The 23,149-nt window shown below is 37.0% G+C and overlaps 1 protein-coding gene across 14 annotated transcripts in view; it reads left to right on the top strand.

The window, feature by feature from the left end:
• CADPS2 (calcium dependent secretion activator 2) overlaps nucleotides 1-23,149 on the top strand; it is a 499,759-nt gene that overhangs the window by 402,908 nt on the left and 73,702 nt on the right. For 10 of the 14 annotated variants that reach the window (XM_029233030.1, XM_029233033.1, XM_029233031.1 and 7 more), the window contains 2 exons: nucleotides 1,353-1,361; nucleotides 13,787-13,943. In XM_029233030.1, coding sequence (XP_029088863.1) covers nucleotides 1,353-1,361; nucleotides 13,787-13,943 — 166 coding nt within the window. The remainder of the gene's footprint in view (nucleotides 1-1,352; nucleotides 1,362-13,786; nucleotides 13,944-23,149) is intronic. The other 4 variants (XM_029233024.1, XM_029233021.1, XM_029233025.1 and 1 more) reach the window with 1 other exon arrangement.

Genomic DNA, 23,149 nt, shown 5'->3' with positions numbered 1-23,149 from the left:
GGGATCTGCCTAAGGTGTACAACTAGTAAGAGGCAGAGCTGGAACACGAACCCCCATTTTGTGATGCCAGATCACTTGCTTTTCCCCCGTGCCCCGATTGCTTTAGTTTCTAAATGTAAGTTAATCCATGTGCAAAAGGGAAAGTAGTGATAAACTATAGGACACCAAAATTGAATAGAAGACGTTCAGAGCTGTATGATTGATAGCTCCGGTCTTTCACTTTTACCGTCAAACTTTTCTTTAAATTTTCACTAAACCTTCATTTTTAAGAGATTTTTAAAAGTTCTAGTACTAATTATATACTGACATTCACTAAAAATGTAGAATGGTATTTCATCAGGCAAACTGCTTATTCTGAGACTTAAAAGTGTCATTCTTTCTAATAGCCATGAGTTTATTTTAAAAAACGAGTTTTCTGACTGAATTAGGTAGGGAAAATGTGTAGGATTAAATAAATGTAATAAATTTCAGTGCCCTAACAGTGCTTTTATTCTTGAGGAAGCACATGAAATGAGTAAGTATGAAAAAGACCAGGTACAGAAGAATTTATAGAATATTTATATCTAATGAAGCCTTGTTCTCAAAAATATAAGAAACTACAGGAAGTACGTTTTAAGCAAATTCTCAGAAAAGAATATTCATGAAACCTTGCTATAGATAGCTAAGATTTATTATATCTGGTTATAAATATGATCATTCAAAACATCTGCTTTTAGCTCACACTATGGAATCTAGCTTTTACCTTGCATCTGTCATGTGTGAACTTGTTATGGATATTTTATTTTAAACTGAAGAAACAGCTGCTTCAGTAATTTGAAGTGAATTCCCAGGAGGAGCTTTTCTAGGCTAATACTACCGCTATGTTAACAATGAAAATGATTATATGATAAAATGTATGTATGTGTTGTCTTTTGTTGAAAGGCATTATCATCAGAGTATTAGACCTTTTTGAATTAAAAAAAAATTCTGATTGGGTATCCAATTTCATCTAAACAGGTACATCTGATATTCCTATACATTTCACAAAAATTACATTTAATTTTCCTGCACTAATAAGGGAAATAATAACTCTCCTGTCTTTTAAATGTAATTAGCATTGTATACTCCCTGCAACCACTACATGCTTGTTAAAGTACAGGGTATCCAAACACAATTAAAATGTAAATATTACTTAGTTTCTAATCCACAAAAATACAGTTGACTTTTTTGAACAGAGGTAATCAAAACTCATAAATGTAACTCAACTATATGCCAAAATATAGAAGTGTTATGAGGACCTCTTTTTAAAATGCTTTGTAACACTATGACATGTCTTCATTCCACAATGCTTCCAAATTCTTGGGATTCTTCAGGGAAGAGAGGTGAGTAAAATTGTTTTCACCATTTTTCTAGCATGGAATAACTCTTTTATGTGAAGATAAGATAGAACACGCTCTGGTTACACTTTTAAAGCCACCTTAGTCCCTCTCCTTGGAATTAAAGACTGTATTTCTTTAAATGGGCAACTCTTTGTTGTACTGTTTCCGTGAATGTGTCTTATTAGTAATTGCATGCATAATTATTGCTGGCCATCTAAGTACAGGCTAGCTGAGAGGATTTTGCCATTTTGGTTTTGGTTTTATCTTTTAGTGGTTTTTTTTTGGCCTTTTTCTTTTTTTAACCAGGAGATCCAGCTTTTCCTTTGAACAATATTGGGGGGTGAATTGATCTGATTCCAAAGTCATTTCCACAGTGAATTGATGGACTGCATTGTACACTGATCTTGATTTTGCTGAATGTCCAGGCTAGACTCTACTGCACAAAAGAGGACCCGGCCCGGCTCCCTTGGTGAAGGTTAATGCGTCTGCCTCAGAGACCTTCAAGTGGCCGTGTGTCAGCTCCTCTCATTTCCCTCTCCTTTCCTCCACAGAGGCGGTTCACTTCACAAGGCCAAGAGGTTGTTTCTGTCCTTCAGCAATTTCTCAGTTAAGCAGGTTTCACGTCCTTCAGATCTTTGACAGTAACTTACTCATAACACAGTCCTCCCTTCTCTCTGAAGGCCTCTCCACCTCTCCCCTCAGGCTTTTCTTCCGATTTTCTGTGTTTTCTTTTGAGAAAGACAGTTTACACTCCTTTCCAGAAAATCTTGAAGGACGTCTTCCACATTCCCGTGATGAGACTGTGTCTGACCAGAAATTTAGACAAACTGATCCGACAACTGTCCATCCAAGGCCACTCACTCACTCTGACAAAGGCGGCAAGTCCCAGATGCCGACCAGAAAGCCTTAGACTCTCACCAGCCCACTCGCTCCACACACACACGCAGCACTTTCCTGCTAAGAAAACTTGCCAGGTGCACAGCTGGTCAGTGACGGGGTGAAGACGCAGGCCAACTCCAGACTCCACACTTTCCAGGGAACCACATTGTTGTTTCTTGGTTTCAGTAGAATGGCAGGTATGGGTGCCTTGTCCTAGTTTTGCTGGCAGGTTTGGCACTTAGCATCGTAGCAGGGATATAAACGCAGAGAGGAGGAGGATGGTGCAAGCCTGGAGATGTCCCTTCTGTTCTGTCAGGCTCTTCTCCTGGCATATCTTGGGACTCTGCTATGGGGATGGAGGGCTGGAAATACCCCTCAGTGAAGGGGCAGAGAGAGAGGCAACATGATCGATACGAGCACAGCTCAGGTTGTTACTTTGTGATTTATTGTTGCAGCAGAATCTTAATTGAGGGTCCCTGAGATATTTTAAATATGATATTGTCCACCATGTCAGTGACACTGTAGGCCAGGGGGATGTCTGGCGGTAATTCGGTATTTGCAACTTAGCTCTCGGTTCACTGTAAATGGTTGTTGCATCCTGCGCTCCAGCTGCCCGGGTCCCAGGCTGCTCCAGCAGCAGAGTCAGGGCAGGGAGAGGAGTTCAGTACGGACACACGTATTTGTGCATGTGGTCATTCACATGAACATCGGTGTCTGGACCAGTTTATGCGTCTGGATGGATTCTAACATAGAATGGATGTTTGATTTTAAAATTTTTTTCCATTGTTTTTACTTCCTCATATCCTTATTCCTCTCTACTACCATGCATATCTAAGGACCATCTTAAAGTGTAGTTATACAAAACTTGATCATAGACAAGATCTGTTTACTACCTACTACGAACTAAATTGCACTCATCTCAACAGTTGAGTTCATCTTATTTGCCTAGTATTTATATCTGGATAGCCAGTGAGATAAATCGACATTTTCTTTTTTTAGGATGGGTTTAGGGTTAGATTAGCCTGTGGTCCAGCAAATGTTCCTCTTTTTGGAAGAAGATGACCAGTAAGTGGCTTTCATACAACTAAGCTACAGAGGCAGAATTCAATTTGCAGCAGTGACTCTCAAATGGAACTGCATCGGCAAAAATATCCTATCAAAAATGTTTGTTAGTCACTCACTGACTTATAAATGTATAATATTAAGAGTAGCACTTTACCCCAAGATGTTTTGAAGCATTTTCAGTTCTTCATCTCACTTGGTTATTTCAATGTTTATATTCATCTATGAACACAATTAGGGAAAGATTTTCGTGAATCAGGAGTGCAGAAAATTTATGATTCGTTTGGCAGTAGTTTAGGTGTCACCAGTTTAGTTTAGTCCATTCTGCTGGCTCCTCAAAAGTACTTAAATATTTCTAGAATATGACCCCTTAGCATTATGTTGCTCTGTGTGTATGTTGGGGGTTGTGGTGATACCCTAGACACTGGGTATCCTAGACACCAGGGCTTTTAGGATCATCTACAAAATACAGGATCATCTACAAAATACAGGATCTACAAAATACAGGATTGCAAGCTGATCTTTTCTTGGGGGGGAAAAAAGCACGTAATACATTACAAAATCAGACACTCTATTTTTGCTCATTTATGCAGCCATATTTTTTGTGGTATTTGAAATTATGAAATGTTTACTATATTTTGAGGGTAAAAGTAATCAAAAGCCTAAGACCTCAAAGAAATTCGAAGAGATATAAAGAAATCAGACCGTTAAAAGATGCTCCGGCAAGAAAAAAATCAGAGGACATTAACATTGGTCTGATCTGCAAAACTAGACCGACAGACAGACAGGCCCTGTGCCATGTATAGTTAATTAAGAAGAGGCTGTATGTGTAAGAGCTTGGTCTCTACACTCCAGCTGACCTGGATTCAAATTATTGCTCTGTTACCAACCAACTTTAGGCAAGTCCTTTAATCTCTGAGTTTGCTAACCTATAAGATAAGGATAATTATACCATCTACCTGAAAGGAATAAGTAAGATAATGTATAAAAAGCCTTTCGAATAGTACAGTAAACCCCCTACACATGAACCTTCAAGTTGCCAACTTTCAAAGATGCGAACATACTTTCTCACGTCCAATCACGTAAGTTAGTTCACCCATCTGGTGTACATTGTCACGTGCGTGCATCCTCTACAGGTGGTTGTGCTTTTGTGTACTTTACACAACTGTATAGAGTGCAGTAGGACAGTATCTTTATTTCAAGCTAGATCTACAAGAGGACAACTTCACCGAACTCCTTGCTGTGCAGCCCAAGGAGCTTACTAATAAAGACCTGATGGAATTGGAGGCCCAGAGAAAGGACGAAGAGAGACAAGAGGAAGAAGAAGTAACTGAAGAACTAAGAGATTCACGATGCAGGAAGTGGCAAGGGGATTTTCTTTATCTGAGGAGGCACTGTTAGTTTTTGAGGCACAGGATCCGAACATAGAACAGTGCACGAAGGTTGCAGCCGCCGTTCAGAATGCAATCCAGTGCTACCGTGTCATCTATGACGAGAAAAAAAGAGCTCCAACCAGACATCACTGGATCGTTTTTTTCAAGAGGGTAGATAGAATTGGATCCAGCAAGGAACCAGAACCTGTGCCATCAGCGTCAGGCGTGAGTGAAATTGCAGCTTGCCCTCCATCTCCTATTGCTGACAGTCCTCCGCCTCTACCATCTCCCACCTCCTCTCCCTCCTCCAGTCACTAACTCTGCTTGCCTGTTCACTCGATGCCAGCCCCTGTATGCCAGCTGTTGTACTGTACCACTGTACTTTTCAAGATACTATACCGTAAGATTAAAAATGTATATTTTTGTTTGTTTTTTATGTATTTGTGTGAAAAGTATTATAAACCTATTACAGTACAGTACTATATAGCTGATTGTGTTAGTTGGGTACCTAGGCTAACTTTGTTGGACTTAGCAAACAAATTGGACTTAACGAACGCACTCTTGCAACAGAACTCATTTGTATGTAGGGGACTTACTGTACTTGGCACAGAGAAACTATTCCTTTCATGTTGGATATCATTATTTTTAAAATATCTAAAGTCACAATATAAGATTTGTGTGAATTTTGACTCATTTTTATGTTACTGATAATGATTCATTTTTTTACTTTTGTGCAGCAAGAGATTTTCATATTCCTTGACTTTTCCAAACAGCCCTGGAGGAGGCTGGTACAAGTATCGTTATTAGCAATTTGCAGATGAGGAAATGGAAATCCACCCAGGGAGCTGACTTGCCCATCGTCACTTAAATCCCACCAAGTTCAAAAGCTCAGTACCCTGCTTCCAGTTTCAGGGATAGTCTTACCTGCCACTATTTTCAACTACTCTGAGTAAACAGACACGGCTTTCAAAGTATTGTCAGCCTGCGACAAATATTGTTCTCACTGTACAAGATTTATTTCCTGTTAGAACTTTGATAGAAATCGTATGGCTAAAGGATTACAATCAAGTTTTGTTTTGTATTTCCTTCTTAATCAAGTTAAACATTGCCTTCTGCCTGTGCTGTCTCATTTACACTAATTAGTGGCTTAGCTTTAGAGCCAAGATAACTCTAACCTAGATAATCGTGACTTTTGATTGGTGCCCTACAGATGGGTGTGTTGCTGAGAAGGGTTTTCTCCTCCCTGCTGGAGCCCCTCATGCCGTGGAGCCTCAGCCACTCCCAGGAAGTGGCGCTCTAGGACGGAAATTATATAGCCTCTCCTCTTACCACCAACCCGGGGTGCGAGGACTGCCACCCAGAGGGATGGCAAAAAGCAGGAGGGGACAGGTGGGAGAACTGACCCTGTGTTCTCAAGGTAACAGCCTGCAACCCTTGCTTTTCGTTTTCAAGGACAGTGGTTCCTTAAAGCTTTCTCTGGTCATCATTAGAACAGTAAGCATTCGTCACAGATTGGCTTATGTTCATTAGGAATAACATCATCATCAGAGATACAATTTGAAACATAAATATATACTTCTGCAAAACATAATGAAATTTTCCAGTTGATAGCAAAGTCTCGCCGACCTGAAGCTGATTTTGTTAAAGAAAATTATCTTCCATCGTGTTCCATTCCCCACTGTGACTCTGTCTTCCAAGTAAACTTTAAAAAGAGCTTTGGAAATTTTTCTCAGAGTCTTGATACAATCTTGACCTAACGTGGCTGTTATTGTCTTAATTTTAACCTTTCGCAAAGGTATTGGTTGTGAACTGGAAGTGAGACTTTGAAAATGTCTCTCTTTGCAGTGCTGCATTTTCAGTAGCATTTCTATCCTGCTCTACTCAGAGGGAGGAATCTCAGATTCTTCTTATCTATGTCACCAACACAGCTCTAAAAGACAGGAGCAAGGTATATGCAATGAAACTGTGTATGCTATTTTATTTTTTTCCTTTTATATTATTGTCATATACCCATTCTGGTAGAAATTTAAACAAAAATTATTCAAATATAATATTTTCAAAGAGCAATAGCTTGGTTTACATAGAACATACCACTTCCAGCAGGTTTTCACATTCGCATGTTTATACAGCAAAGTCGAAGTTATATGCTTTGAGCCAACCATTAAAAATGTTCCTACCTCTGTAGTCTGTGATTTGTACTACACCACTCTTTTTTTTAGCCAGTGTTTTCTTCAGTTTCCATCTGCTAATTAGTTACACGGTAATGTTTTTTATAAACATATTGAACATTATTATTGTGACAGAAGTTTTTAAGAAAATTCTCAATATGTCAATATTTTATAATCCACCTTTTTTTGGTTTGTGGTTTGACTCTTTTTGTTATAATCTAATTTATACTGGAGGGAATTGAATGGAGTTTTGCGACCACAAATCTCACACGTTCTTAGAAAGTTCTTGAAAGTAAATATGGACTTCTCTGAGTATATAGTATGATTAAACATTTATTAAAAGTTACTTTTAATTGGAAGAATAACAAAAACATCTGTATCACAGAAATGTGTGTGCTTTGTAGTTATTTGGTTACAAAATTATAACACTTATCAAAAGTTAAATGAAAATAAGGGGGAAAAGACCTGAGAGACATTTCACTAAAAACAGTATAAAGAGAGCCCTAAAACATATGTAAAATGTTAAACTCATTCAAAATTAGACAAATGCAAATTAAAACAAAACTGAGATACAATAGCCAGAGAAGTCCACATTATTTTTTGTGAGTGTGATAAGAACACTTAACATAAGATATACCCTCTAAGCAAAATGTTAAGCATACAATACAGTGTTGTTAACCAAAGGCACTGCGCTGTATGTAGACCTCTAGGATGTGTTCATCTTCTATAACTGAATCTTTGTACCCTTTCACTAATACCTCCCTTTTTCCCTCTTTCCCCAGCCATTCTACACTCTGCTTCTATGAACTTGACTATTTTAGATTCCTCATATAAGTGGGATCATACAGTATTTGTCCTTCTGTGTCTGGCTTATTATACTTAATATCCTCCAGGTTCAACCATGTTGCCGCAAATGGCATGATCCCCTTCTTTTATCAGGCTGAAAAATATCCCATTGTATATAAATATCATATTTTATTTTCTATTCATTCATTTGTGGACATTTAGGTTGCTTCTGTGTCTTAGCTATTGTGACTAATACTGCATTGACCATGGTAGAATATGTATCTCTTTGAGATCCTTATTTCAGTTCCTTTAGATATATACCCAGAAGTGGGATCGATGGGTCATATGATAGTTCTATTTTTAATTTTTTGAGGAACCTTCAAGTGTTTTCCATAGTGACTGCACCAGTTTACATTCCTACCAACAGTATACAAGGGTTCTCTCCTCTACATCCTCAACAAAACTTACCTTTTGTTTTGTTTTTGTTAATGATAGCCATTAACAGGTGTGAGGCGATATCTCATTGTGGTTTTGATTTGCATTTGAAAATCAAATGATGATTAGTGATGTTGAGGACCTTTTCATATACCTGTTGGCCATTTGTTAGTCTTCTTTGGAGAAATGTCCGTTTGGTCACATGTCCATCTTTTAATCAGGTTATTTCTTTTTTTGCTTTGAGTTTTAGGAATGTATTATATATTTTGGATACTAACCCTTTATCCAGTATATGGCTCACAAACATTTTCTCCCATTCCTTTGTTGATTGTTTTCTTTACTGTGCATTAGCTTTTTAGTTTGATGATTTGCCTGTTTTTGCTTATGTTGTCTGTGCTTTTGGTGTCATATCTAAGAAATCGTTGCCAAGGCAAAGTTAAGAAGCTTTCTCTCTGTATTTTCTTCCAGGAATTTCACAGTTTCATGTCTTGAGTTTAAGTATTTAATGCGTTTTGAGTTGATTTTTGTATATGGTGTAAAACAAGGGTCCAGTTTAATTCTTTTGCTTGTGGATATCCAGTTTTCCCAGCACCGTTTATTGAAGGGACTGTCCCTTCCTCGTTGTATATTCTTGTCACCCTTGTTGAAGATTAGTTGACCATATATGTGTGGGTTTATTTCTGGGATCACTATTCTGCTTCATTAGTCTAGGTGTCTGTTTTGATGCCAGTGCCAGATTGATTTAATTACCACAGCTTACTAATATACATATTTTGACATCAGAAACTGTGATGCCTTCAGCTTTGTTCTTCTTAAGAACACTTTAGCTATCTGGGATCTTTCATCGTTCCATATGAGTTTTAGGATTGTTTTTTCTAGTCCTATAAAAAAATGTTCAGTGGAATTTTGATAGGGTTTGTGTTGAATCTGTAAGATTGTTTTGAGTAGTATGGACATTTTAACAATATGAATTCTTCCAATCCATAACACCAGATATCTTTCCATTTATTTGTGACTACTTTAATTTCTTTCATCAGTGTTTTTATACTTACAGTTTACAGGACTTTCACCTGTTTGGTTAAGTTTACTTCTAAGAATTTTTACTCTTTTTAATACTATTGTAAATGAGATTGTTTCTTAATTTCTTTTTCAGATTGTTTGTGTGTAGAAATGCAACTGATTTTTGTATGTTGATTTTATATCCTGCATCTTTGCTGAATTTGTCCATTAGTTCCAACAATTTTTATAGAGTATTTAGGTTTTTCTACGTACAAGATCACATTATCTGCAAAGATAATTTTACCCTTCCACTTTGCATACCATTTATTTCCTTTTCTTGCCTGATTGCTCTGGCAAGGATTTCCATTACCGTGTTGAAAAAAAAGTGATGAGAGTGGGCATCTTTGCTATATTCTGGATTTTAAAGGGAAAGTTTTCAGTTTTTCACCACCGAATATGATGTTAGCTGTGAGCTTCTCACATATGGCCTTTGTTGTGTTGAGGTAAGTTCCTTCTATACCTAATTTGTAAGAATTTTTATCATAAAAGGATGTTGAATTCTGTCAAATGTTTTTTCTGCATCTACTGAGATGATCGATCATGTGATTTTTATCCTTCTCTCTGTTAATTTGGTGTATCACATTGACTGATTTGTGTGTGTTGAACCAACTTTACATCCCAGGGGTAAATCCCACTTGGTCACAGTGTCTGGTCCTTTTAATATGCTGTTGAAATTGATGTGCTAATATTTTGTTGATAATTTTCGCATCCATGTTTATCAAGGATATTGGCCTATATTTTTCTTTGCGTATGGTGTCTTTTTCTGCCTTAGATATCAGGGTGATACTCTCCTCATAAAATGAGTTTAGAAATGTTCCCCCTTGGGCTTCCCTGGTGGCACAGTGGTTGAGAGTACACCTGCCGATGCAGGGGACACAGGTTCATGCCCCAGTCCGGGAAGATCCCACATGCCGCAGAGCGGCTAGGCCCGTGAGCCATGGCCGCTGAGCCTGTGTGTCCGGAGCCTGTGCTCCGCAACGGGAGACGCCACAGCAGTGAGAGGCCCGCGTACCGCAAAAAAAAGAAATGTTCCCCCTTCTATTATTTGAAAGAGTTTAAGAAGACTTGGTTTTAATTCTTCTTTAAACGTTTGATAGAATTAACCTGTAATGCTATCTGTTCCTAGGCTTTTCTTCTTTGGAGGTTGTTGATTACTGATTCAAATTCCTTACTTGTTTTTGGTTTGTTCAAGTTTTCTGTTTCTTCTTGATTCAGTCTTGATAGATTATATATTTCTAGGAATTTATCCTTTTCTTCTAGGTTGTCTAATTTGTTGATGTATAATTGTTCATTCTAGTCTCTTATGATTCTTTTTTCTTTCCTGTGGCATCAGTTGAAATGTCTCCCTTCCATTTAAATGATTTTATTTATTTGAGTCTTCTTTGTTTCTTTTCTTTTTAATCTAACTAAAGTTTTGTCATCTTTTCTAAAAAACAGCTCTTAGTTTCCTTGATTTTTTTCTATTGTTTTTCTATTTTCTGTTTCACTTATTTATACTCTAACCTTTATTATTGCCTTTCTTTTTCTATCTTTGAGCTTAGTTCTTCTTTTTCTGGTTCTTTGAGGTGTAATGTTAGATTGTTTATTTGAGATTTTTAAAAAATTTTTAATGTAGGTGTTCATTGCTATAAACTTCCTTCTTAGTACTGCTTTCCCATAAGTTTTGGTATGTTATGTTTTTTGTTTGTCTCAAGATATTTTCTACTTTCTTTTTGCTTTCATCTTTGATCTGATGTTTGTTCAAGAGTATCTTGTTTAGTCTCTATGTTTTTTCTCTTTTTCTTCTGTTATTCATTTCAAACTTTTTTCTACTGTTGTTGGAAAAGATACTGGGGATTATTTCAGTCTTCTTAAATTTGTAAAACTGTTTTTGTGACCTAGCATGTGATCTTTCCAAGAGAATGTTTCATGAGTACTTGAGAAGAATGTATAGTCTACTGCTGTTGTATGGAATGTACGTATGTGTCTGTTAGGCCCATTTGGTGGTGTTCAGGTCTGCTGTTTCCTAACTTCCTGTCTGGGTGATCTCTCCATTATTCAAAGTACAGTATTGAAGTCTCCTATTGTAATTGTGTTGCCATCTATTTCTCCCTACAGAGTCAATGTTTGGATTACATGTATAGGTGCTCTGATGTTTGGATGCTTATATATTTATAATTGTCCTAGCTTCCTGGTGAATTGACCCTTTCCCATTATGTAATAACCTTCTTTATTTCTTTTGGCAGTTTTTAACATATACTGTAGTTTGTTTGATATAAGTATAGACACCCCTGCTCACTTTTGGTTATCATTTGCATGGAATATGTTTTTCTACCCCTTCACTTTCAGCCTATGTGTATCCTTTAATCTAAAATGAGTTTCTCATAGATAGCAAGCATATAGTTGTATCTTGTTGTTTTACCCATTCAGCCACTCTGTGTCTTTTGATTGAAGATTTTAATCCATTTACACTTAAATTAATTACTAATAGTAAAGCTGACCTTTCAACTGGACTTCAGAGCTTTTAACCATCTATTTTAAACCTATAATTCCAATCATATACAAAACCCTGCACTTGGACTTTCTACACATACTTTATGTTATTCGTGTCAGATTTTACCCCTTCTGTACTATATATCCAGTAACAGATTTTTGTGGTTATAGTTATTATTACTACTTTTCCCTTTTAGATTTTATACTAGCGTTAAAAGTTATTTATGCACCACCATTACAGTATTGTTTGTCTACATATTTACCTTTACCAGTGAGATTTATACTTTCGTATACATTTGTGTTGCATTTAGCATCCTTTTGTTTCAACTTGAATTTTCTTTCACACTTTTTGTAAGGCAGGTCTAGTGGTGACAAACTTCCTCAGTTTTACTTTGTCTGGGAAAGTCTTTATCTTGCCTTCATTTTTAAAGGACAGTTTTGCTGTGTATAGTATTCTTGGTTGGCAGTTTTTTCTTTAGCTCTTTGAATATATCTTACCACTCCCTCCAAGCCTCTAAGGTTTCTACTGAGAAATCTGCTAATAGCCTTATTCTTGTATATGATGAGTCACTTTTCTCTTGCTGCTTTCAAAATCCTCTCTCTGTCTTTAATTTTTGACATTTTAGTTATAATGTGTCTCAGAGTGGACCTCTTTTGGTCAACCTATGTGGGATCTTTTGGGCTTCATCAATCTGTATGTCCATTTCTTTCAGATTTGGAAAGTTTTCAGCCATTATTTCTTTAAATAAATTTCCTGACCCTTTCTCTTTCCCTTCTCTTTCTGGAACTCCAGAAATATGTATTTGATAATACATATCAAATTGGTTCACTTGAAGATGTACCACAAATCTCATAGGCTTTTCTTCACTCCTTTTCATTCTTTCTTTTTGTTCCTCTGACTAGATAATTTCAAATTACTTGTTTTCAAGTTCATTGATTCTTTCTTCCACTTGATCAAGTCTACTGTTGAAGCTGTCCTTTAAAGTTTTTGGTTATTGTGTTCTTCAGCTCCAGAATATTAATTTGGTTCATTTTATGGTTCTCTTTGTTGAACTTCTCATTTTTTTCATATATTATTTTCCTGATTTCATTTAGCTGTCTTTGTTCTCTTGTAGCTCACTGAACTTCTTTAAAAGAATTTTTGAACGTTTTTAGGCAATTTATAGATCTCCATTTCTTTGGGATTGTCTATGGGAGCTTTATTTTGTTCTTTTGTTTGGTGTCCTGTTTCTAGATTCTTCATGATCTGGTAATCTTACATTGGTGTTGTGCATTTGAAGAAACAGTCTCTTCTTCCTTTCTTTACAGACTGACTTCAGCAGGGAAAGCCTTCACCAGTCAGCCCAGCCAGATATTCCAGGTGGTCTGGTTGGTAGGATCCATAGGCAGGCTGGCTGGTGGGCCTGCTGTCAGGTTACATGGGCAGGCCACATTATTTTTGAGAACCTCCTAAAAAGTAAATACTCTTTTCGCCCATCTAAACAGCAGAGATTTTTTTTAAGTGATTATTGTTACGACCTAAAAGGCATTAAAAAATGCCTAACGGAGTATAAAGTAATAAACAGGACATACACAGCCTTGCCCCTGTGGGGTTTACAGTCTAATTTAAGAGGCAGACATTAAAATATTTATATGTGTGGTCATAGACACAGTACTAAGTCTTGTGAAATGAAAATACTTGGTATCAGAGAGACTATCTAGGAGGACATAATTTACACTGGAGGGTCAGGAAATCCCTCTGTATGAAAGTGTGTTTTAGCTTTAGACCTTAGATGCATAAAAAAATACTACAAATAAAATGTAATCTTTTTTAAATGGGAAATAATTTTATAGATACGTCTATTTAAATAGTAAACAAATTTGACATTGATAAATAAAATATGAAATCTAATGTAGAATTAAAATGTAAAATGACATTTATTGCTTTATTTTTTAAAACACATTTTTGATTTAGAACATTTGAAAAATACATAAAACAAAACAAAACTTCCTTGTATCTCATAATTTATACATAACTACTATTTAGCATATTTATTTCCAATTCTTTTTTCTGTGACTAGAAATATTAAAACATTTGGTATCATACTCTACAATAGTGTCCTACAGTTTTGCTTTTAATGACGTATTTTTACAGTATTTGTGTATGTTTCTAACAGGTAATGTATGTTTACATTATTTCTTTATTCGTTTACAGGCGTTTGCCTGGTGGCCTGATTTACTGGCAGAGCATGCAGAGAAATTTTGGGCTTTATTCACAGTGGATATGGATACTGCACTGGAAGCACAACCACAAGACTCCTGGGACAGTTTTCCTCTTTTCCAGCTGCTTAATAATTTCCTCAGAAATGACGGTAAGCACTTGCATTTTCTTTGGGGTACAAATGGGGAGGAGGGGAGAACTTTGTGTGTGTGAGTCTGGATTTACGGAGCTCTAGCAGTCACCCAACAAGAATCAACACGGGTAACGTTAACATTTGCTCAGTCTCCCCCGGTATATCCGGCCCGGGTCTGGGCGAGACCAGCAACACTCTCACATTGCTCCACTGGCCTCTAAAGTTGCTCTCATTCTACCCTCCTGCTTCATCAGGCACTGACAACATAGGTACCTTCTCAGTGTACCTGTGAATCAGAAAATCTTCAAAGGTTAACATTTCTAAAGTACCTGAGAATTTAAGATCTCTGAAAGACACCTTAGAAACTTATTATTCTAGACATCATGCCATGTTAAGGCTTCTACTAATACACACTGTGCTAATATTGTTTGCCTGAAGAGATTTGGTTCTACAGATGATAGGAATATTGCCCTGCGGTATTGCTTGCTCTCTCAGTATTTAGAAATTGAAGAGAACGTAAAGGTTCTCTGTTGAGATATTTTTTTCCAATGCAGTAATAACTTTTATAATTATTCTGGTACATGGTCTTCTAGCAGCCAGTATAAACATAACTTTTCAGTCAGGATTTTTGGAGGCATTTCTTAGCGTACAGATTCCTGTGGGCCTTTCCTCTGATGGTTCTTTTTGAAGTTTCCCTTCAACTCAGGTTTGGTTTCTACTGACAGCCTTTTGCTTCAACACTTGCAGTGGTCTTGGGGTCACTAATTCCCTATTGTATTACACTACTCTCAGTATAAACCAGGTTGAACTCTGCCTCTTTCTAACCTCTGGGTCTGACTTGTTCTGCCGGATCCATGGAATGGCCTTCTTTTGTTGCATAAGTTCTTCTCCCAGCTATTATTCCCAGTCATTTAACTCTTTCTCATGTGATAGTGTTTTCATGCCCATCACCATTTTTATCACCCTCCTCTAAGAAGGTCTCACTCCGGTTTTCAATATTGCTCTGGAGTGTGGTGCTAAGAAGTACACAGTGCCCACAATGTTACCTGGGTAACCCAGGCCCCAAGGAGAGCTGCCTGCCTTCTGCCCTGTCTTCCTGCAGCCCACGGCTGCCCTCTCTCCCAGGAGCTTAGTCACACTGGTGATACAGTTCACACTTGCTGTCTTTTAAAACTCCAGATCTCTTTGCTTCTCTCTTTCCAGGATATCACTACTCTGTATTTCCAGGTTTAAATTTAAATCTTTTTTTTTTGACATTTATCTTTGTTTTTTTAAAAATTACTCTCTTGATTTTGTTCATCACCCTAGTCTATCATTTCTTACCTTCCTTTGGTTATTCATCCCTTTGAGTCTATGATAAAACTACAACTGTTTTACTGGAAAAAAACAGCTACATAGATATGAAATTGTGTGTAATATTGGACTGCCCGTGGACATCTGGATTTGGGACACCAGGGTAAGAACCTTTGTTATACTAATTAATAACATGTTATACTAATTACATAAGAGAGAGAGGCATCATATTATGCTAATTAATAACATGGGCTTTGGTGCCAGACAGATTCACATCTGTCTCTGCTGCTCACTACTTGACCTTTGACAATAGCTTAACCTCGGTAAACTTTAGTTTCTTCATCTATAAAAGAAAGAAATAATAGTACCTACAGCGTCATTGGTGGTGAGGATTAAAGAAGGTAATAGCTCATGTATAATGGATGCTAAATAAATATTATAGATATTAATCAGTTACAATTTCAGTCTTGATTTTTTTAGCCATCTTATTCATTCTCTTATCCAATTTCATTTCCAAAAGGCCTTATTAAAAAGCCAAAGAACTAAGCTACAATTCCTAGTTCAGATTCAACAACAATGTCTTCTCTCAGGAGTTGCTATACCCACAGTTATCCGTCTGTGAATCGTTTATTCTGCAAATTGTCCTCAGACAACTTTTACATTCCAGTTTGGTTCCCTCCTGCCAGCTAGCAGACCTCAAATGACCTTCTTCTTTCCCAGTCTCTTATCATCATTTTATTTTCTGCTAAGAAATTACAAGTGAGGTTTAATATTTTCTTACGACAAATATATATCAATAAACTTGCTGCCAAAAATAAATACATGTACAATATTATACATTTAGTCCCTAAATGAGAATAAATAAACATAGGATTATTTCTAACATTGCTCTTTTCCACTTGCATGAAAACTCAAGAATTGACCATATTTAGATTTATTTGGGGGTTTGTTCAAAGATGAAGGTATTTATTAATATTCTCAGTGAAGTAGTAAAGATGATGAATCATTTAACTTATTCAATATATTAGAATTTATTTATAAGGAAAATAAATATGCTGTAGATTTCTTAGAAATTTTCTTGGGGAACCTCTACTATAATGCCAATAAATTAACATCTTTTAAAATTTATTTTTAAGAAGAGCTCTTACATTTGAGTGTAATTTTATGAGTCATATCAAAAAGAACACTAAAAAGAGTATAACAGAAGTGTGATTTTTAGCCAAATATTTAATTCAAAAGAATATCACATTCCTCTCCTGTTTTAAACCATTTTTATAATATTGGCTACTATTAAATGCATAAAGTATTGTGTTATGTCATTTTGGTATACATTACTCAATCACACAAAAGCATTGATTAATGATTTCTTTTGAATGTTATCAATTTGGGGGGGGGGAAGTCTAGATCTAGGCTTTGATTTTTGCAGTGATTAACATATTTTAGAAAACATCAGTTATTTCAGAGAAAAACAGCTCCTCTATGTAGTGAGGTAAATAGAAAAGTTCCCCAGTGCTGTAATTTCCTTTTGGTGCTGGGAGAACAGTGTGGTCTGGGTAATTGAAATAGAATGCAGTAACTTTCAACTCAAACTCACAAGTTACCATCCAAAGCCAAGACCACTTAGTAATATCTCAGTAGTTGGTAAGACATAATTTTTTTTTGCTATTAATATCACCCTTGATAATAATGAAGAATATTGTTAATAATTATGTTTGTTTCATTAAATTCCTGAAATATTCAGATGGTGATTTAGTGAATTCAATTCAAATGTTAAATGTCAACCTATAGCTGCCCCCAAATTGTCTTTTTGGAAAGCTTATAGGAAAACATAAAACTTCTGTCCTTTTACCACCACCTCCCAAAGAAAGATTCTTACATCACTGGCCATGGCCTGACAGTTTTTACCATATTGACCCAACTAGAGGTATAGTCCAAATTCTAATTAATTTAAACCTCAACTAGCCAGGGGTAAAATAGGAACAGATTGCTCCAAAATGTCCAATCTTGTTAAGGGAGATAATTTGCTGGGTAACAGTGCTTACTATTACCCCACACGTGGCATACCACTAATTATATAGAGATTTTAAATGGTTGTGATTTATTACTAATAATGTCACATACTTACGTCTGCTTTTCCAAAATAAAAATTACTAACACGTCTCTAACAGAAATATTAGTTAGAATTTGTGCTTTACTTGTGCCTTGAAAGCTTCATAGCTGAGTTGTTTTGGGCGCTTTTTTTTTAATGAATAATTTAGATGTTCCTGCTGGATGTTTACCATCTTTATTTTGTTAAAATATTTATGCTTTGATATTTAAAAATAAGTGTTTATCTTTAGGGGAGCGGAGGGGATCTTAGACAAACGTCTTCATTTTCCAGCTGAATAAACTAAACCCCTAGGAGGCGAGGTGCCTGGGCTGGGGCTTGCTGGTAGGAAACCAAGGCAGCGGCAAGTTGGAGCCTGATCACTTAGTCTCCAGCCCACCTCAATCTACAGGCGCAAATGCAGATTCTGGGGGCATTTATAAAATAAGATCATATTTTTAAAGAAGATAGGAGATTCCTTGAACTTTTATTTTTACCTCATAAAATGTTTATAAGGGCCTTGAATTAGGGGGGCAAAGGAAACAGGTTGGTTAAAGGGTGCAGAAAGGACCAGATAAAGTATTGTCTTAGCATGTACCTTATAAAACATCCATGACGAGATTTCCAGGGACTGAACTAATTAGAGGAGGAAAGAGATTCAAGACAGTGAATTCGGTTGCTATTTTAAGGAGGGAAAAAAGAACTGTGTCTGGGGTAGGTATGTTTCCTTACAGTTGGGCGTGATTAGGGAAAATCTTAGCCTCAAGGATCCTTGGAGATGAAATGTGGTTTTCCTCGAGGGAAGAGTACCAGCTGCACCACAATTGTAGCAACTGTCCCCAGTCTCCCGCCCCTCATAGGCTCACCCATTGACTCCCAGAGAAGGACTGATGAAGAAAACAAACTCCGGCTCCCTCATTTCTGTCCAAAAATGACTGAACTCCTGCTTACCTCTCCATCCTTCCTCCATACATCCTGATCCACTCCCCACAACTCAAGTCTTAATTAGATGGGTAATCACTTTAAATGGTATCTCAGGAAACAGTTTTGAAAAACAGATGTATTAAAATTAGGGAAAATAAATGTTTTCATAATGAAGCAATTAGCATGATAGTTGAATGATCCTGAATGACTATGAAGCTGGTACAAATAGATTCTACCCTTGCGTGCCGTTTTCCACAATTGTCCTGTCCTGTCGATAATCCGTATGGCAAGTGACTGCTTCTGACAAATGAAAGCCATCTGCAAATGGCACAAATCATCTCTTTCAGTACTACCGAAAGACAGACTCTTGGAGCTAGTCACCTTTTAATCTGTGGATATGCTAGCAAGTGGCAAATGACCATTCTGTTGGGAACTGATTCTCAGCTGAAAAATACCACGGTGCTTCTTCTTTAATTAACAGCCTTTTCACATTGCAAGCACATTAAAGCCATCCTTAAGAACACCCGTGCTTATATAATCAATGTCACAGCGTCTCTACCTAAACGAATAATAAATGTTCAGGCTCTACACTAAGTGAAAACCTATCCTCCAAGACTTTCACCTTCATAAAGATGGGCTCATAAAAATGGAAAAAAGAAAAATTGGAATGTGGTCTCATGAGGATAAAAAGGCTAGTGTTAATAATTAACAAGGAGAGTGAAGTGGAGTCAAATTAGCCATAATAGAGCCCAGAGTGACTGGCAAAGTCACCTCTCATTATCAAAAAACTCATTAAGAAATGAAGAGGTGGAAATCCTGGTGGTTATTCTCACACTTCAGCTGTATCAGAGATTATTTTTTAGATTTCTTTCAAATGAAGAACAGTTAGGTCACCATATTGCATATTAGGTTAATTTTCAGGCTTTGAAATATGAAGGGCTGGCACCTGCGTGTCATTCTACCTCAAGAGCTTAAATGAGCTGTACATCTGAAATTCACAAATTGGTGTTTACAGTTATATCTGTATATACATCTACTAGGAGTAATGCAGAAAGGATATGACTTCTAGATTATAGCAGAGCTGTGTGCCAGGTTAGTTTTATAGCTCTTTTACAAATGATGAAATGACCACTAAAACTCAAAAATGTATTTAACACCAATCCCAAGAGCTGATTGAATTCAAAATTGTGTGTCAGAACTTGTTTTACTGACTAATATAGTAAAAGAAATGAAAAAGCAAGGAGTCACTAGCTTTTTCTTAAATTGAATGCTGCAGTACTGCTCTAGTATCTTTTTACTACATGTAGACATTTTAAAATTTTAATCTGTATATTTTCTTAGAAATTAGTGCCTTAGGGAAAATAACCTAAAGTGCTCTAACAGTGTTCTTCACTATAGATTTGTAGAAACATCTTTAGCTCTTGAAGGCCACGAACGTCAGGAACCCCACACTTGAGGGCTGTTGATCATGTTACAGCCGTACTCAGTTGTTTCCATTACCGGGACGGTATTGTGGGACATAACCCCAAAGATCAGAAGGTTGTATGTAACTGGAGTAAAATTTCAGACTTTTCCATTTGGCTTTAATACTAGTCTCATAAAATCCAGCATGAGAATTGCTAGACCACGAGACTTTGCTTATTTTTGCCCTAAGCCTTGCTTAATGTTTATATTGATTTTTTCCTGAATTAATTCTGCAAGAAACGGGGGCTGAATGCCTACAATTTACCAAATCCCAGTCACCTTACAGATACATGGGTAAAAAACAATTCCTGCCCTTGAAAAGCATATAATCTAGTGGAGGATATGGGCATATATGCAGTACTAACTATAATGCAACAGATTGTAAAACTGTAATTCAATTATGTGTACTCTGTGCTATGACATTTTTAATTATAGTTTTAAACTTGGTTTTGTTTGATTTGGATTTGTTGCCCCCAAAATAATAAACATTATAACATCAGTGCTCTCATTCCTTGTTACCTCCTATCTCTAGATAGATAGATAGGTAGATAGATAGATAGATAGGTATTTTTTAACAAGTGCCCTGAGAGGAAAGGAAGAGTTGGGTGTGGATTTAGGAGGCTATCATTCCAGTATAGTATAAATTAAATATTACCAAACTATGTAAAATTGCTTATCAAATTTTTAGTTAAAAGGAGAATAAAAACTGAAGAGTTTTCTATTTTACTTAAACCTCAGCAGGATGCTCTCAGAGTTTCCTTTAGGGGGTGGATTATTCAATAAACAGATATTTATTGAGTGCCTGCTTAATGTGCCAGATTCTTGGCTGGGCGCTATTCCTAGATCTGAGTGGGGAGGAAGTTTGGTTTGGTTTGTGTGTATGTGTTTTCTTTTTACATACCGCTGTTGTAGGCTGCAGTCCTCCGGGCTTTTCTCCTGAAGCCCATAGTCATATTTCCTGTGATGGGGATCCCATTATATGTATTTGTCAACATAGAGAGTGATCTATTAATTTTATATGTTAGTCCATGGTGCTTGCATTGTTACGGATTGGTACAGTTTGTAGTCCCTTGAATAATCGTTGTTTTCTGGCAAAATCTATTGTTTTTGTTGTGGTTCGTGTGGTTGGGTATTTTTTGTGTTTTTTTGCTGGTCATAAATTACTCATTCCCTTCTGAAATGCCTAATTAGAATTAGAATTTTAGGGGGGAAATTCATTCTTCCTAGTAATCCACTAATGCTGACTAATTAGAAGGAGGAATGCAGATATAAAATTGGATTATATGGTCTCAGGAGTCAACAGTGTATTTTTAGCCTAAACACAGTATGTGAACTCTTTTATCTGCTTATCCTTAATTTATCCAGTGGTTATTGTCTCAGTAATCGTTATTAATTGGATTGTAGTTTAAATTCTGTGTTGAAATCTTACTATTAAAAGCCTATGACAAGTACTTTTGTAAATGTAAGACTCTTTTGGGTCTGTAAATAATCAACACTAATTTATTAATTATTGGGATGCTCAGAATAACTGGGCACATCTGCCCCCCTAGTTTACCTTTTATTTAAGCCCTTTGCTTTCTTTTTGCCATTTCTAATTGTACTGTTGGGCTTGATGTCATTGATGCTTCACTGTTTTCTGACAAGGTGATATTTGGAGATATAGAATAGAATCTTTTGGAAAAAAATATTTTTATCAACCAACTAGATGCTAATCCTCCACTTATGTTCTCGTAACCACTATTTGAGACTCCTTCTGAGCAGTTCTTTCTACTTCCACACCTCTGGTATAATGTCAGAAGCGTTCTTGGATGAGGCCACATTGAGAACTGGCCTCTTCCAATGAGCTTTTGCAATGGGAGCCTTGTAAAGGCTTGATTTGGACAGGTGGCAGCCCCAAATCCTAATCTATCCTTATTAAACCATATGGAGAAGATAGAAGCACTCATTCTGATGCCTGGGGTTACATATTATGATGGCTTTTGACAGTGTCTGATAGGAATGGGATGCAAACTGGCATATGGACAACTGAGAAAAGGAGCATGCATTTACATACACAAGTATAGTGTCATCTGTATTCCAGGAGTCTTGCCTTTTGAAACCGGATTCTCCCTTTTCTTTGTTTCCCTTTCTATGTGTATTTTCTCTTCATTTCTTCTCATTTTTCCTCTTCCTCTTTCTCCCCTCCATCCCATCTCTCCCTCCATTCTTCCTCGCCTTTCCTGAACCTGATTACCAAAGAAATACTGCCAATTGCCAGTTTTCTAAAACTTTTGAACATGGGTTTATAATTGGATTTACTTTAATGAAAAGGAAAACTCTGCTGAAACGTAAGCAAACTTTTGGCCAGAATTCAATATTTGTGACCATTCTTAGGAAATACAGGAAATCTCCATTTTCTCCTAATTCTGCAGGATATAATAGTTTGCTATCAAGTCATGAGTGAACAGAGAAAATCCTCCCTTTGGTACATTCATTAAAATAAGAGACATAGAATTCCCTGGTGTTCCAGTGGTTAGGATTCTGGGCTTTCACTGACGGGACCCTGGTTTGATCCCTGGTCAGGGAACTAAGATCCCACGAGCCACGAAACCCGGCATGGCCGAAAGAATAATAATAGTAATAAAATAAGAGACATAAAATAGACAACATTCATATCCAGTAGAACTTTTAGCAGCATGATCTTGGATGTATGGGTCTAAAAATAGGATTTTTCATAAAAATATTTAGTACTATATATTTTATAGAAAATATGAAGAGATACACAGGCCTCAGATGTTCTTATACAGAATAATAATGTAGTAACTATGTAGTAATCTTAATAGTGTATACAGGTAGTCATTCATTCAACAAACGTTTGAACACTTGCTCTGAGCCAGGGACTTTGTTGGATACTAAGAATACAGACATGGTCCCTTCTCCAAGGACCTTGCACCCTCATAGGAAGAAAGAGATGTGTCAGTGAGTACAGAAGTATAACATGGACTACAGTAGAAACCTGTGCAGGGTGGAGAATAAACATGGGAAACCAGTAATCAGGGAAAGGGACAGCAGAATGAAGCATTTCAAGGAAGACTTGGAGGGGAAAGTGTATACTTGAACTGAAACATGAAAATCATTATGTCTGGACCACAGGAAGTAGGGGGGTCAGGCAAACGAAAAGAGCCAAAGACACCTCATAGGGACTTCCCTGGTGGTCCAGTGGTAAAGAATCCACCTTACAATTCAGGGTACGTGGGTTTGATCCCTGGTCAGGGAACTAAGATCCCACATGCTACGGGGCAACTAAGCCCGCACGCCACAACTACTGAGCTCACGCGCCTCAGCTAGAGCCTGTGTGCTGCAAACTACAGAGCCCACACGCTCTGGAACCCACACGCCACAACTACAGAGCCCACGCGCCCTGGAGCCTGTGTGCCACAACTAGAGAAGAGAAAACCCGCACGCCGCAATGAAAGAT

This window comes from Monodon monoceros, unplaced genomic scaffold (genome assembly GCF_005190385.1).
Source record: "Monodon monoceros isolate NGI ecotype Baffin Bay Population unplaced genomic scaffold, NGI_Narwhal_1 Super_Scaffold_2, whole genome shotgun sequence".
Taxonomy (NCBI): domain Eukaryota; kingdom Metazoa; phylum Chordata; class Mammalia; order Artiodactyla; family Monodontidae; genus Monodon; species Monodon monoceros.
The sequence above is the reverse complement of the archived record's forward strand: the minus strand, read 5'-3'. Positions and strand labels throughout refer to the sequence as shown.